General features: G+C 43.3%; 1 protein-coding gene across 6 annotated transcripts in view; it reads left to right on the forward strand.

The window, feature by feature from the left end:
* The window catches only part of TUBGCP6 (tubulin gamma complex component 6), a 141,568-nt gene that overhangs the window by 115,308 nt on the left and 10,790 nt on the right, over positions 1-15,470 (forward strand). For all 6 annotated transcript variants that reach the window (XM_085894657.1, XM_085894655.1, XM_085894656.1 and 3 more), the window contains 2 exons: positions 5,988-6,182; positions 12,006-12,138. In XM_085894657.1, the coding sequence (XP_085750783.1) occupies positions 5,988-6,182; positions 12,006-12,138 (328 nt within the window). The remainder of the gene's footprint in view (positions 1-5,987; positions 6,183-12,005; positions 12,139-15,470) is intronic.

The following is a 15,470-nucleotide window of genomic DNA, read 5'->3' on the forward strand; positions in this document are numbered from 1 at the left end:
GTGTTTTGAAACATCATCATTTAGTCTACTTGTTTGTTAAATGGAAGACCTCTGTGTATTTAAACTTTCACTCAGCATGTTGCAAAATGCTTTTCTTGTAGACCTAGTCCCCTCCAACCTATGTCATTGTGTTAACCCTCTACAGTCTACATTCTGTCAGTTACCTCTTCCCTCAACCTCAAATCTTTGATATAAAAATGGTATGTGATTATACCATTAGCATGTCATATTACAACCGAACATGTTCCATCTCCTACTTGATAACAACGTGTGTGTGTGTGTGTGTGTGTGTGTGTGTGTGTGTGTGTGTGTGTGTGTGTGTGTGTGTGTGTGTGTGTGTGTGTGTGTGTGTGTGTGTGTGTGTGTGTGTGTCATTCGTTGGTTGTTATTTCCATATGTGGGTTTCAGAAGGTGGAATGGAGTCCTCCCAGGTCTCGAAGTATCCACCTCCGTTTCAGTAAGGGATCATGCTGGTGGAGGTGTAGTGGGTGTAGGCAGTAGGTGCAGGCAGTGGTGGAGGTGCAGCAGGTGCAAGTAGTGGTGACGGTTCAGCTGGTGTAGAGAGTGGTGTAGGTGCAGCAACAGAAATTGGTAGACATGAGGTATGGGAGACAGTTTTTGTAGGTGATGAGACAATTAAATATGTCGATTCTTCATTCTGTCGGAAGGATCGTAGACATACAATTCTGTGTAGTTTTGAAGGAGCAGGAGTTCGGGGCATTAAAGGAAGGGTAAACGATATTGTTTCGGGTCATGGCAGGAAGTTGGTTGTGGTACACCTAGGTGCGAATGATGTTGGGAAAGTTTACTCAGAAGTTTTGAAAATCGATACAGGATATTGGGTTAGCGGCTGAAAGCAAAGGGCGTGAGATAATATTTTCTGGGATTCTCCTAAGATTAGGAAATAATATCGAAATTATGAGTGGAGTGATAGATGTCAACCAATGGCTGGAAGAATGATGTAGGGAGGAAGGTTTCACATTTAAGAAGCAGTGGGAATCATTTAGGGGACAAAGGGAGTGTTTCCAGAATGATGGCCATATATTAAATATAAAGGGGGCAGCAAGGTTTGCAGTGGGAATTGAGGAAGGAATTCAGGCTTTTTTTAGGTCAGTGGAGGGTGGGGAAGGTATTAAGGAAGGAACGGATGATGTAATTGTGTTGAGTAAGGCCAGGTAAGAAAATAGAATTTCAGGAAGGGAAAAGTTAAACATATTCTATACCAATGCCAGAAGTTTAAATAATAAGATGGAAGAGCTTGAAGCCAAAGTAGATTGTGAGGCGTACAACATAATTGCAGTGAGTGAGACATCGTTTAAGGAGGAGAGTAACTGTTGGACAGGATTAGAAGGCTACAAGGTGGATCGGTGTGATAGGAAGGAGAGAATAGGAGTAGCAATCTGGGTAAAGGACAGCATTGTATCAAGAGAAAGGGGTGACATTAAGGAAGCATTTAATGTGGAGGATTCTGTATGGGTCGAGATTCTTTTTTATTTTTATTTTTTTGTATACATTGTCGAGGCTCGTGTGAGAGCTAATGCACAACAAGGGGGGCAGGAGACAAGAGGGGCGGGAGAGGGAAGGACAAAACTGTGGGGAACAGAGACATTAGATCTGTGGAAGGGATGGGGTGGGAAACATGGGGTATACAAGATGGACACCACAGGGACTTCCAGGAAAGAAGGCAGGGAATTTTTGAAGGTGGGTTTGGGATGGATTAATGGGGGTAGAAATGATCGTGGTTTTGGATGGGGGAAGATAAGAGGTGGTGGTGAACAGCTGTTTTGAAGACCTGGCGGGAAGAATTAGAGATTGTGAAAACAGTAAGATACTGGTAGTATGCTTTTATAGGGCTCCAGGTGTGAAGGAAGAGGAGGAAGGAGTACACGAATAATTCAAAAGGGCATGTGGTCAGGGAAGAGTATTGATGATGGGGGATTTTCACTTGCCAGCGATAGATTGGGTCCAGGAACAGGGAAAGGGCAGAGCAGATGAGGATTTCCGAGTTTTAGTCCAGGATTGCTTTTTAACCCAGTTTGTAGATAAGCCCACGAGGGGGAATGCAGTTTGACCTCCTTTTAAGTAACGATCCCGTTATGGTGGAGTAGGTGGAGGTCGAGGAGCATTTAGAATCAAGTGACCATAACATTGTGTGTGCAAAGATTCTGTTGAGGGTTAGAGTTCAAGATAGTAGGGTAAGGCTATTAGATTTCCTGAAGGCAAACCTTGAGGGTATGATGAGAGAGTTGGGTGATGTAGATTAGGAGACTCTAACAACAGGACAATCAGCATCAGAAAAGTGGGAAAACTTGAAGGAGCAAATGTGTAGGAGGAGGAGATTGGGACCATACTCTATGCAGAGCGTTGGTGCTGCTTAAGCAGTCTCTTCGGCTATTGGACACAATCCTGTACGGGTCGCCACTCCTACACAGTATACCAGCATGCTGGCACCCATTTTGCCGACCTGGGAAGGATGACCGGCCGAGTTAACCCCATCTAGTATTCAACAGCTGAGTGGGATTTGAACTCGGAACCCTTGGATCCAAAGCCCGCCACCCTCACCATTAAGCCAACACCAGGCAAATGTGTAGTGCAGAGTAAGTACATTCCAATAAGGTGTAAAACTAGAAGTAGAAAGAGACCAGCATGGTTGAGTCATGAGATAAGGAATGCTATTAAAGAGAAGCAGAAGGCATTTATTTGGTTTAAAATAACAGGACTGGAGTTAGATTTATATCACTATCAAAGTAAACAGAGGCAAGTTAAGAAAAGAACTCGGCAAGCCAAAAGAGAGTATGTGAAGGACATGGCTAAGAATATTAAACATAATAGCAAGGCTTTCTTTAAGTATATCAGCGGAAAAGAACAGGTTTGGACCAGTGTGGGCCCATTGAGGAATAGCACCAGGAGAGTGGTTAGTGATGAAAGAGAGATGGCAGGCTTATTAAACAGGTATTTTTCTTCAACTTTTAGTCAAGAACAATCAGTAGAATTGCCAATAGCTGAGAGTATTTATCAAGGAGGTGAGGAAGGGCTTTTACAGAACATCCAGGTTGGAATGGATGAAGTAAAGTAACAGCTCGGTAATCGAAGAGTAGATAAGGCTCCGGGTCCAGATAATATGTACCCGACAGTATTGATGGAGGTGGCTGAGCAGGTAAGCGAGATGTTAATGGATATTTTCAATAGTTCACTTGAGTCAGGACAGGTACCGGAGGATTGGAGAGTAGCAAATGTAACACCATTATTTAATAAAGGATCCAGAGAAGAATTCGGAAACTTTAGACCTGTTAGTTTGACTTCAGTGGTGGGGAAGGTGTTGGAGGCATTAATTAACAACCAGATGAGGAACCATTTATATAAATACAAACTAATTAAAGTAGTCAGCATGGGTTTACCAAAGGTAGTTCTTGTTTAACAAATCTTTTAGAGTTCTATGAAGCAGTGTCTGATTGGGTAGATGAGGGAATGGAAGTGGATATAGTATATCTAGACTTTAAGAAGGCATTTGATAAGGTACCACATCGGAGGTTGTTAGCCAAAGTGAGGGCTTGTGGAGTGGCTGGTCAGGTAGCTACTTGGATTGCAAACTGGCTTAGTGATAGGAAGCACAGAATGGCTGTGAGCGGATTATGTCTTGCTGGGAGGATGTAAGTAGTGGTGTACCTCAGGGATCAGTACTCGGACCATTATTATTCATTATTTACATCAATGATTTGGATAGTGGGGCAAAGAGTAAGCTTTCCAAATTTGTAGATGACACAAGCTTGGAGGTGAGGTGGATAGCAGAGGGGGTGGTGATAAGATTCAGGAAAGTATTGATGCTTGCATAGATTGGGCAAAAGATTGCCAGAGGGAATTTAACCTGAGCAAGTGTAAGGTGTTGGGGATGGGAAAGAACAATAAAAATAGAGATTACAGGATGCAAGGGGTAATTTTTGAGCGTGTCACACAGGAGAAGGATCTGGGGGTGGTAATAGATATGGGAGGTAAGCAGGCAGCACAATGCCAGGCAGCTCTTGGTAAAGCAAGTAGGGTTTTCGGTTGTAATCAGAGGGGGATCATTTATAAATCAAAAGAGGTGGTGTTAACATTGTACAGGTATTTAGTGAGGGCCACATCTAGAATATTGTGGGTTATTTTGGTCACCACAATGCAGGAAGGACATAGATGCCATCGAGAGGGTTCAGCGCAGGGCTACTAGATTGATTCCGAGCCTAGCGAGACTCGGCTATGATGAGCGGCTGAAGGAGACAGGGCTTGATTCATGAGAAAGGAGGCAGTTACGAGGAGATATGAGAGAGATGTGTAAGATAATGAAAGGTGTTGATAAAATAAGTGCAGATAAATTATTCAACAGAGTCGACAGTGATAGAACCAGGGATCATAGCCTGAGAGTAAAGAAGAGGTGAGTTAAGATGGCAGCAAAGCAGGGGACTTTTACTCAGAGAGTAGTCTTCTTCTTCTTGCGTATGGTAGCTTAGCTTCCGGGATAGCTATCATTTCTTGGAAGCACGACTGTGTCGCTGATGCAGTACCCCTCTACCAGTACACACTGGTACTCATTTCACCGACCTCAAAAGGATGACAGGCTGAGTCAACGCCCTGGTGTATTAATTCAGTGGCCAACGGGGCTTGAATTCAGGACCCTAGGATCCCAAGCTACCACTCTAACCACTAAGCCAACACCAGGCTCAGAGAGTAGGTAATGCATGGAATAGTTTCCCTGGAAAGGTAGTGGCAGCAGAAGCAGTCGATAAGTTTAAATTAGAATTGGATCGGTACCTGGAAGTTATGGAGATAGTGGGGAATAGGGATGTTGACAGGACTTTTAGGTAGCTTGAGCATTGATGGGTAATTGTGTGCATGTGTTTGGAGTGCTTTTTGTGGGGGGTCTCTTTAAGAGACCCCCACAAACATCAACCACACAACACCCTTGAAGAGACTCTCTTCAAGGGGTGTTGTGTCGTTGATGTGTGTTTTTGACCAAGCCCATGCTCCCTCCCATGAGGAAAAGAAAAAATAAATATTTACCAAAAAATACAAAATACCAAAAAAAAATACAAAAACTTGAAAAACTTAAAATAAATACATAAATAAATTAAAAAAACAGAAAACATGAATAAAAATAAACATAATTTTTTTCTTTTGCATTTTCTTCTTTGGATCTTGTGTTGATAAATTAGTATGGTGTTGATGTCATGCAGGCATGATTGGCTGAACGGCCTCCACCTGTGTCTGATTTCCTTGAATTTCCTTGCATTCGTTTTTCTACCCAAGTACGATATCTGGTCACAATGCTTTGTTTTCTATGTTCACACTTGATGGGATCATTCGGTCATACATGAGCATTAGTTCCTTGTTTTCAATGATTGCTTTTCATTTGGTTCATGTTTCCACGAGCTTTCTTGTGTGTTTGTGTGTTTGTGTGTGTGTGCTCGTGTCTAATGAGAAAAAGGAGATGATAGGAGAGCAAATTAGGTTGGAGGAGTATGAGAGTAGGGATGGAAGAGTAAATGTCAGGAGGAGTTGAGTTGATGGGAAAGTATGTGGCATTTATGGTCAGGGGAAGATGGAATAGTAAAAGTTCCCCCACATTTATTGTGGACTAAATAGATAGCTTCGAGCTTTAAAGAAGAAAAAGACAACATAGCTCTTGCTTAAATTGTCAAATTTCAGAGTAATCCAGGTTTTTTTGAAACAAGTTGACTCTCTTCTAACCTTAGCAGCATATCTTTAAAGACCCCATAATGGACTTTACTTCCTCTATTTACCATGGATGTTCACCAAATTACTATGGATTGGACCTGGTGTAATTGACAATTATAATTGAAATTCATATCACGTTTCTACTTGAATGATTAAACTATGTGTAATCATTGCAATTCACTTCAGGTCGGCTTCAGATTTAGATTAGTATCGACACTCAAGCCAGGTTTTTTTGGCAGTTGTAACACTTTTTGACACTAGGTTTCTTGTCTTGGCAGATGGGTGAGGGACTAGGCCCTCGTGAGATGCTGAACCCATTGGTGCTGAATGCAGTGCTGGCGAGGGCGCTGCAGTACAGTCTGCACGGTGATGGCACCATTGCCGATCATTTGTCATTCGCACTCAAAGGCTTTCCCGAGACTTTTAAGCCAAATGATCCTCTGGCATTAAGTTGTGTTGAACTGAAATACAAGGTGAGCCTTTGTTGATCACACTCCACAGTTACACCACTAATAGGATCCCATCTGAGGTTGGTTGTCCACCATATATCTCTGTATGAGTGATGATAAGGTACATGGTCATTTCTGTTCATAAACACTTGAGTGTTGAACTCTTTTGAAGTAGCATGAGTAGGACATGAACTAAAATATGTGTGACTCTAACCAAGGAAAAAAAAAACATTTACAAGCATGGCAAATTAAAGTTTTTATTGAGATGACATAAGATATGTTAAAGTTCTGCATTGTGCATTGAGGTGGACAAGTGATTTGTTAAGAGCCTGTTATATACAAGGAAGAAGAATGTCTCTCTATCCAGCTGATGATTGTTGGAAGGTTTGAAAGGAAGATACACGAGGCATTTGATCTATGAGAAACACCTGCTCCTTACAGAAGTGTAATACCTATCCTTTTTGTTTAGTAGGGGTCAGGGAAGCACTTTTATTTTGGCAGGTATACACTGCAAAATTTGACGTCATCTCCACAGCTGACTTGTAATACCATCTCCCGCCACCATTGGGTGTGGCTCATGTTCCACATTTATAGAGACTTTTCTTCCTCCTTCCCCCCCCCACCCCCAATCTCCCCCATCGCTCATGAGCCTGGGAGGGGGTGGACTAATTAATGCCCCTGAACTGACTGGGTACCCTGAGCAAATATGCCAAATTGGGTTTCGATTGGCCAAGCCGTTTTCGATTCTATAATCAGATGTAACGCTCGCACGCACGCTTGCATACTTGCCTAATTAAATATACAGTTGTAGGAATCTGTCCGACTTTGAAGTGAAAATGAAAATGGCAACAATTGTTCATTTAAATAGTTCATATGCTTTTTAAACTTGCATTAGTACAACAAATGTATAGAAAATAAATGTGTACTTCCATTAATTTTTATGTGCATCTCTCTATTTCTGACCAATAGTAACATCCGTAAAGCCGAGTAGTCAAGATAACGTGGACCGTTTGCACTATGTTAATATGAGTGGCATCGCTGAGGGAAAAAAGATCCGTACAATTGCAGCAAAAATGGTCACACAAGTGCTCGCTTGGTGAGCTTGGTGTAAGTAACTGGGACAGGAATTCTTAATTGGCATTCCCGCTCATAAGTTTCCTAATGGTTTGGTCCAACTGGAAGAATCCCCAATTGGCATTCCCACTCATAAGTTTCCTAATGGTTTGGTCCAACTGGAAGAATCCCCAATTGGCATTCCCACCCATAAACTTCCGAACGGTTCATTGTGTCTTTGCTTTGCAATGTTATTCGTCCGCATTACTTAAATGTATCAAGCAGTTTTTTTTTTTTTACATTATTGTGATTGCTTTGTTTGAGGAGATGATTAATCCATTTGAAGCGAGAGCGAAGTCAGTGGCTTGGCGTACCATCACAAAATAGTCTCCATGCTTCCCACTTGAAACAAAGTTGAAAGATGGCACAAAGTTCCACCAGGAATGACTCGATATCAAATTTTGAATTAAAATCCTTTTCTCTATTTTGACCCCTCTGACTGCAAGTCCCCACCCCTTGGGGCATGAACCCAGGGGTCAAATCGCAAAAAAACCGTTACGTATTTCATACGTCCCCCAATGTTGATCGCATATCCAAAGTTTCATTCAAAAATGTTTTTAAATGTGCCTGTAATTGCATTTTTTGGTGTTTGACATTTTGACCCTGCCCTAGGGGGGGGGGGGGGTGGCCAAAATTTAAACTGCTCTTACATTGTCTTGCGATATGATGATCATAACTACCAAGTTTGAATTTCCCAACAACCATTTAGGAGGAACTAGTGTGACAGAGGAGTCTATTACAATATTGTTATGGTTCTAGGAACCGTATGCATACAAACATACAGTTGTCCCGAAGTTAGTTATTCCATTAAGTATATGTGCAGATAGAACCCCTCCTTGTGTGTTGTGGGAAGACACTGGGGTGCATTGCGATGTTTTTTTAGTCAGAATAATAAATCATTATATCCCATCCACGACGACCCACGGTACCCTCTGCCTGCTCGCACCTTCATCTCGCTTGCTACTCTCGCATGGGCTGAACAAGCGCGTGTTCGCCTACTCGCCTGTCCTGTCACACCCTGTCCCTGTCACACCTTGACGATTTAGCCAGCGTATGCCGACGTATGAAAAAATTGTCTAAAACGCCGGCACACATCGAATACATTATGGGTAAGTTTGTATACGTTAAGAGCACGCTGGCATACATCGTAGTACGCTGGCATACCTCGTAGTACGCCGAGCTCGTCGACAAATTTTCCATGCTTGAAATTTTTCGACGTATGCCAGCGTATGACTCACACGTTCCGCATACGCTGGCCATAAGTTGTAGGCACGTTATGCGATCGTTGACACACGTCGACACACGTCGACACACGTTACTTGTAAGTTACTCGTAAGTCGAAACGCGTTGAGGTTATGTTTAGCGTCAGTGTTCCAGACTCCATGATATTTTTTTTTCTTCTTCTTCTTCGGCATGACGGTGATGTTGACACTTCGATTTGTAGTGCGGTTATAATATAATATAATTAATAGGCTGCCGCTCAACGATTTAAATCATAACCGCACGAGAAATCGAAGTGTTAACATCACCGTCATGCCGAAGAAAAAAAACAAACAAAAAAAAAACCATGGAGACTGGAACACTGACGGGTTCCTCCTGTGTGAACCCCATTTTTATATACCATTTCCCCTAAACGCTGCCAATAAACCATCATACGGTAGCTGTAGGTTAGTAACACATTCAGAAAGTTCTGTGGTTGTCCGGAAGACGTCAAATACATCGACATACATCAATGTGCGTTGGAGATACGTTCCACATAGGTTCAAAGCACGTTACTCATAGGTTAGAAATAAGTTTCGGGTATGCTAAACATTACCTCGACGTGTTGCGACTTATGAGTAACTTACAAGTAATGTGTGTCGACGTGTGTCAACGATCACGTAACGTGCCTACAACTTATGCCAGCGCATGCGGAACGTGTGCATCATACGCTGGATACGTCAAAAAATTTTCAACAGGCTGAAAATTTGTCGACGTACTCGGCGTACTACAACGTATGCCAGCGTGCTTCAGCATGCTCTGAACGTATACAAAACTTACCCATAACTTATTCGACGTGTGCCAGCGTATTCGGTAAATTTTTCATGCGTCGGCATACGCTGGCTAAAACGTCACGGTGTGACAGTGGCTTGACACTTCGATGTCTAGTGCGGTTATGATTTGAATCATCGAGCCGCAGCCTTTTAATAGGCTACGCCACGTGATCGTCGGCGATACGCTGCCGCACGCTATGCATAAGTTAGACTATCGTTGGGCATAGATTGTGAACGCCGACAACACACTCAGCCTTCGTTGGGATAAGTTATCTATATGTTATCGAAACGTTCTGTGTACATTACTAATACATTATGCATACGTCCAACTCGTTATGAATACGTCCAAAACTGGAAAAAAACCATCAATAGTTCAGCGTACGCCAGCGTTTTACATACATTTTGATATGTTGCCATACGCTGGCTAAAACGTCAAGGTGTGACAGGGCCTTAACCGGCAACTCGCTTCCGAGGCAGAATCTTTGTGTCGTACCTTTTTGGCGAGTCCGAACACGCGTGGAGTAGGCAGGCTTCCCGGTATGGCTGAAACCCTGTCCAGAAAGGGCGCCCCATGGAGGCCCCATCCAATCAGGGCGAACAGTGACGTCGGCTTCACCAAGGCCCCTCCCCGCTGAGGGCGATCTATAAATTACGACACCATTCATTCAGAGTAGTCTAGTGAGCTGGAAAGTGAGTCGTCTTGAGAGTGAGCTGGAAAGTGAGTCGTCTTGAACAGAGCGTTGAAGTGAGACAGTTTGTCGGCTGGTAGCAAAAGAAGAGGAAGGTCGTGGAGTGGTTGCGCTCTTTGGGGGTCGTTCGTTTCGAGTGTGAGAGAGCTGGGCAGACCTCGACTCGACCTTGACAGGGTCTCTTGTAGGGTCCTGTCTGCAGCCCTGATCCCCGCTTCGAACTCTGCTCTACTCGATCCGGGCTCCTTCGCAGACACGGTCTCCACGCGGGCGGCCGTGGACCGTGCCACACGACTTTTGACAGGTGCCGCACCACGGAGCATCCCTTCCCTCCAACGTTCAGGTACCAGAAAGAACTGCGATCTCAGCTCACCTCCCTTTCTCGCTGCAAAAGGTCCTTTGCCATACATCTGGGTTTATTTTCGTCTGAGTGTGTGGCGCCGTCTTGAAGTCAGATTGCATAAGTGTTTTTATTTGATCATTGAAGTAAATCTTGCCTGTTTTATTCTCGTGACAAGTCTGCTTTGTGTCTCCTTTGTAAGTTTCTTTAAAATTGTCGCACTACATCTTTCTCTCATCTTCCCCTGCATAACATCCCCAATAAACCTGTTTCCAGTGCCACATATTTTTCCTCGCTTTATTGTAGAAATGTTCCCAGTTCGTTTTTGTCTTTTCCTCCATTGGTCTCGCATGGTTCAGACCTGAGTTTTAGCTGGGTCTTTACCCCCGATAATCTGTTCATTCCAGCCGGTACGTCTTTGGTAGTTCCGCTCGGCTGCATCCGATCCGGAAAGGTGGTTGGTAGTTGGTCGAGTGATCCGGATCGGGAAAGGCGTACCGAGGGCGTAGTTCCCCGGTAGACGACACCGCGTGGTTAATTAGGTAAATTGGTTTGAGACAAAAAGACCCTATGCTACGTGGTGGAGGTATTGGCGTCCATGGTCGGTTAAGCGACCCGCCGCCTCACAAAATTATCCGTGAGCGACGGCCTACAATTCCGGGAGTCTGGTGGGTGACGACGTAACTTCCCCCACCTCGTGGTCGTTTCTCCCCACCAGACCCCGGCCCGCAACAATATACTGCCCCTCTCCCCACCCCACCCCCATATTTTTCAAAAAGCGTGGGGATAATAAACTGTATCAGTGATATTATTGGCTCCTATTATACAAAAGCACTTCCTGCTGGTTTCAGCCATCACTTATGTCTGTGTAATCCACTGTACATGCATGGTGCAAATATCGTCATCATCGTCGTTATTTGTTATTGTTATTTTGTCATGACTATCAATTCCTGCTTGTGGAATTTTTGCCGATAAAATCTTATTTCAAAACGTTTTAGGGATTAATGTTGGAGTTTATTCATTCGATTTCTGGCTATCCCTCAATGTTCCACTCTTCCTGGGCCATTTCGTTTTCTCTCTGCTTTCTTTACGTGCCATGCTTATTATGTCAATCGTAGTAACTACAATGAAACACTTACTTTCACTTTTTCGTTTCCCATATTGCTTTAAGTTGCACAGCAGGCTACATGCTCTTATGACACTTGTTTTGCATGATGATGTACTCGAAGTCTGTTGCCTTAATTATTTTTTTTTTTTGTTGTGTCTTGCTATGTTAATGGAATTATGAAAACTTGAAAGTTACTAAAAATATTCGGAAGCAGGCCGTTCTTCACTTCCCAAATACTATGGGCCCATTCCATTGTTTAAAAATGAGTGACCATGTTGTTGTGATACAATGGCCCATGTATAATGTGCACCTACCATGGGCCAGAGACATCCCATGAATACCCGTTAACAGTGCACATTGAATGGGACCGTGGTATACGTAGCAAACGAGCCGTGCAGAGCACAGTTGGTGAGGTGGGATGAAGTTCTTCATGCACTCGCTAATGTGCGTTTCACATTTAATGGCTGGTTAAGCGCATTCTCTTAGCTCTGCCTCTAGAGGATCAACAAAAATGCCATCACAACGGACTGTTAAAGTGCATGTGTGTGCAATGCTTTCTTCCAGGTGCCCTGGCCCGCCAACATCGTTATAACAGAGTCTTGCATTGGGAAATACAACCGACTATTTTCCTTCATGCTTCAGCTAAAGAGGATGGTGTGGACTTTGAAAGACGTTTGGTTTCACCTGCAACATTCCGGTACAGTTTTTATTATTCCTGTCCTAATTTTACGTGTGAATACAGGTGTACAATTGGGTCTGCTGACAATGCTGGTCATGTGAAAATGCCAAACACAAATGTCATTAAATAACCACAGCCTTTTAAAATCTATCGAATTTTGCTCACGAACCGAAGCACTCGAACGTTGAGCTTGCAATGACTTGCTCGTTCTGCTTTGTGGATTTTTGGTATCTCACCTCAACTTGCATGTGAATGCCAGGGATACTGTTATGAAAACAGTGAGTGAATTCCTCCCGGTTTTCAACATGTCCAAATTCTGTATTTCCTGCATTGTTTGACCATGTGGTTGACCACATTTCCCCATCAGAACTTTCTAACCGTCCGAGTTGCAGTTATGCTCTTCACCATCTCAATGGCCTCATTACTCTCTCTGTGATGAGCTTATAATATTTTTGTGATATATTTAATTCGTCACTTTGTAGCCAATTGTGAAATTTCAGATACTAGCTTGGTGATTAAGGCATTGGTTATAATTCCACATTTTCAGATTCAAAAGCTGTCAAAACAGAATTTGAAGCTTTCATTTTTCTTCAGTGAAAATGAATGAAGCTTTTAAAAAAAAAACATTTTTATTTTTGTAACCACCTCAACCACTCACCCCTTCCTCAATCAACTAAATGCAAATAGTAGTCATAGTAGCAATATTTATATACATATATATATATATATATACATATATACATGCACACACACACACACACACACACACACACACACACACACACACACACACACACACACACACACACACACACACACTCCATCATGTGCCAGAAACAATTGGAAGTTTGTTAAGGAGTGAGAAGTGGTATTTATGATGGTTTTGCTTCAAATGCATTTCATGCTCATGGCTTTCATTGTCATTTATTTTCTCTTTTCCATTGATAGCATCCTTCAGCTTTAAGGGATGTTGCAAGACATTTCGAGTTTAGCATCCTTACCCTGCTGCTGAAGCTTGAGGGCAGAAACCGCACTGCTCAGAACTGAGGTTAATGTGAACTTGTAAAAATCCACCTGATCGTTTCACACTGAACCTTTTGGTTGGCAGTCCATGGGAATGCACTCTGGAGATTCCTCACTTGAAGACTAATATTTAATGCAGTTGATTGTGGTCACACATTTATGGTGTACTGTATTTCATATTCATCTGTGAAACGAATGCAACGCTTTCCAAATGCCTCAAAATTGCAAAATAATTTGAATGTTTGGAATAAATCACCAAATGTGTGGATGTGAGAACATGGGTTTTTATGGAAGGGTTGCTAGTAAGGTACACTGAACAACTACCATCGTAAGCATTTTCTGATGCTAAAAGCAAGAAAATTAAAAGTGAGGATTACATCAACAATTTCACAATATCAGTTGTGCATGATCACGACACCCAAACAAAGCACTTAGGTGATGATGAATGACATAAATCATGGGAAAAAGTTAGTGCATTGTAGTATAGTTATTTTTAAGGCATCACTGAGTCATAGGCATGCCAGAATTATGCTCCCAGTATGTGTACCATATTGTAGGTTTTGGGGCTGGCAGGATAGCCTCGAGATATGCACATTCGTCCCTGGGCTTTGTAACCTGAGTTCGAATCTTGGGCTCATGCCAAACTTGTACTTGTGTCTCGCCGGCAGGGTGAGGCAACGATGTGTGCGCCAACCCTCGGATGGATGTTAAACTGGGTATCCTATCTGCCAGCATTAGTTGTTGGACGTTAAAGATCCCACAGTCTTTTGTGAAGAGGAAGCGAGCTATTGCCAGCACCCTGGCCAAATTCCTCCTCTCAGCTACAGGGGGCACTGCATCAGCTGCACCACCCTCAGCCAATGATTCTACTCGCAGCCATTTGCTGCATATGAAAGAAGAAAAAGAATATTTCAAATTCTCATGCAGCAGGTTGTATTGAATGTATACTATACTAAGGCCAAAGCTGCCATGGTACACTGAATCCTGTGGCAAGGTAATTGCCTTGAAAATAAATTTGCATTCTCCTCCTGGAAGGAAAATACAACTGAATGAAACCTCGATCATTCTGCAAAGCCTGCGCCAAGTGTGTCTCCAATCTCAGGAGAACAAGAAAACATCTGTCTGTCCTCAAGATTGAACTTTCAAACTTGTCTCCCTCCTCTAAAACCAAATGGTGCCTTGTTAAGTCTCTCTCCTGAGGACTCTCCCTGTCTCTGCAGGACTCCCTCTCCATCTCTTCCCTCACTTCAAATGGCATCACAGCATACTCTACTCGTAAGAAGGTGAATGCCTCAATTCTGTGTTTGCTTCCAAATCTTGTTGCCAATCCCTCACTTTCTGTACCCACCTGACCCATTCGCATTCAAGTGCTCCTGGATTTTGCACCTGAGAATGTGAAGAAGTTTCTGGCAACCCTCGACTGATTCTGCAACTGGATCGGAGGGCTTCGGCTCACCTGCTCTAAAAACCTGCTCTGCAGCTCTTGCACATCCTTTCTCTGCCCTTTTCACCTTATAATTTGCCTGAGGTCATCTTTCATCCTCATGGAAATCAGCCAACATCACTGCATCACAAAAAAGGTGCAAAAACCTATCATCTTAACTGCAGACCTATTTGTGACTTCCATCCATCCATTGGGACCATACTCTGTGCAGAGCATTGGTGCTGCCTAAGCAGTCTCCTTGGATATTGGGTACAATCCTGGACGGGTCGCCACTCCGACACAGGATACCAGCATGTTGGCACCGATTTTGCCGAGCTCGGAAGGATGACAGGCAGAGTCAATCACACCTGGTATTGATTCAACAGCCGAGTGGGATTTTAACTCAGAATTCAAGGATTCCATGCCCACCACCCTCACCATTAAGCCAACACCAGGCATGCTACTTCCAATCATCAGCAAGGTCATGGAATCCATCTTCGCAGTTGAGATGAAATCCTTCCTTTTCTCCAACGACCTCATCTCAGATCACCAATTCGGATTCAGACCTGGTTCCTCTACTTTGGACATGTTGATTTTACTCTCCCAACATGCATGCAGGCTCTTAATATCAGACATGAGTTCAGGGCCTCTCTCCCGACATATCTCAAGCTTTTGATGCAGTCTGGAATACTGGCTTCCTCGACGTGCGGCTCTCCATGGAATCCTTCTATCTCCTCTCCCTGTCAAGGCAACAGTGTCCAAAGGCAGTGTTCTGGGCCCAGTCCTATTCCTAATCTTCGTCAACGATCTCTCTGTCTGGAAAATCCCTTGTATCTAATTGCTGATCCCTCTTCAGACATTGACACAAATCACTAACTGGTCGAACACTTGGAATATGTCTTTT

Source organism: Eptatretus burgeri, chromosome 9 (assembly GCF_056783735.1).
Source record: "Eptatretus burgeri isolate ZD-2024b chromosome 9, Ebu_testis_v1, whole genome shotgun sequence".
Taxonomy (NCBI): domain Eukaryota; kingdom Metazoa; phylum Chordata; class Myxini; order Myxiniformes; family Myxinidae; genus Eptatretus; species Eptatretus burgeri.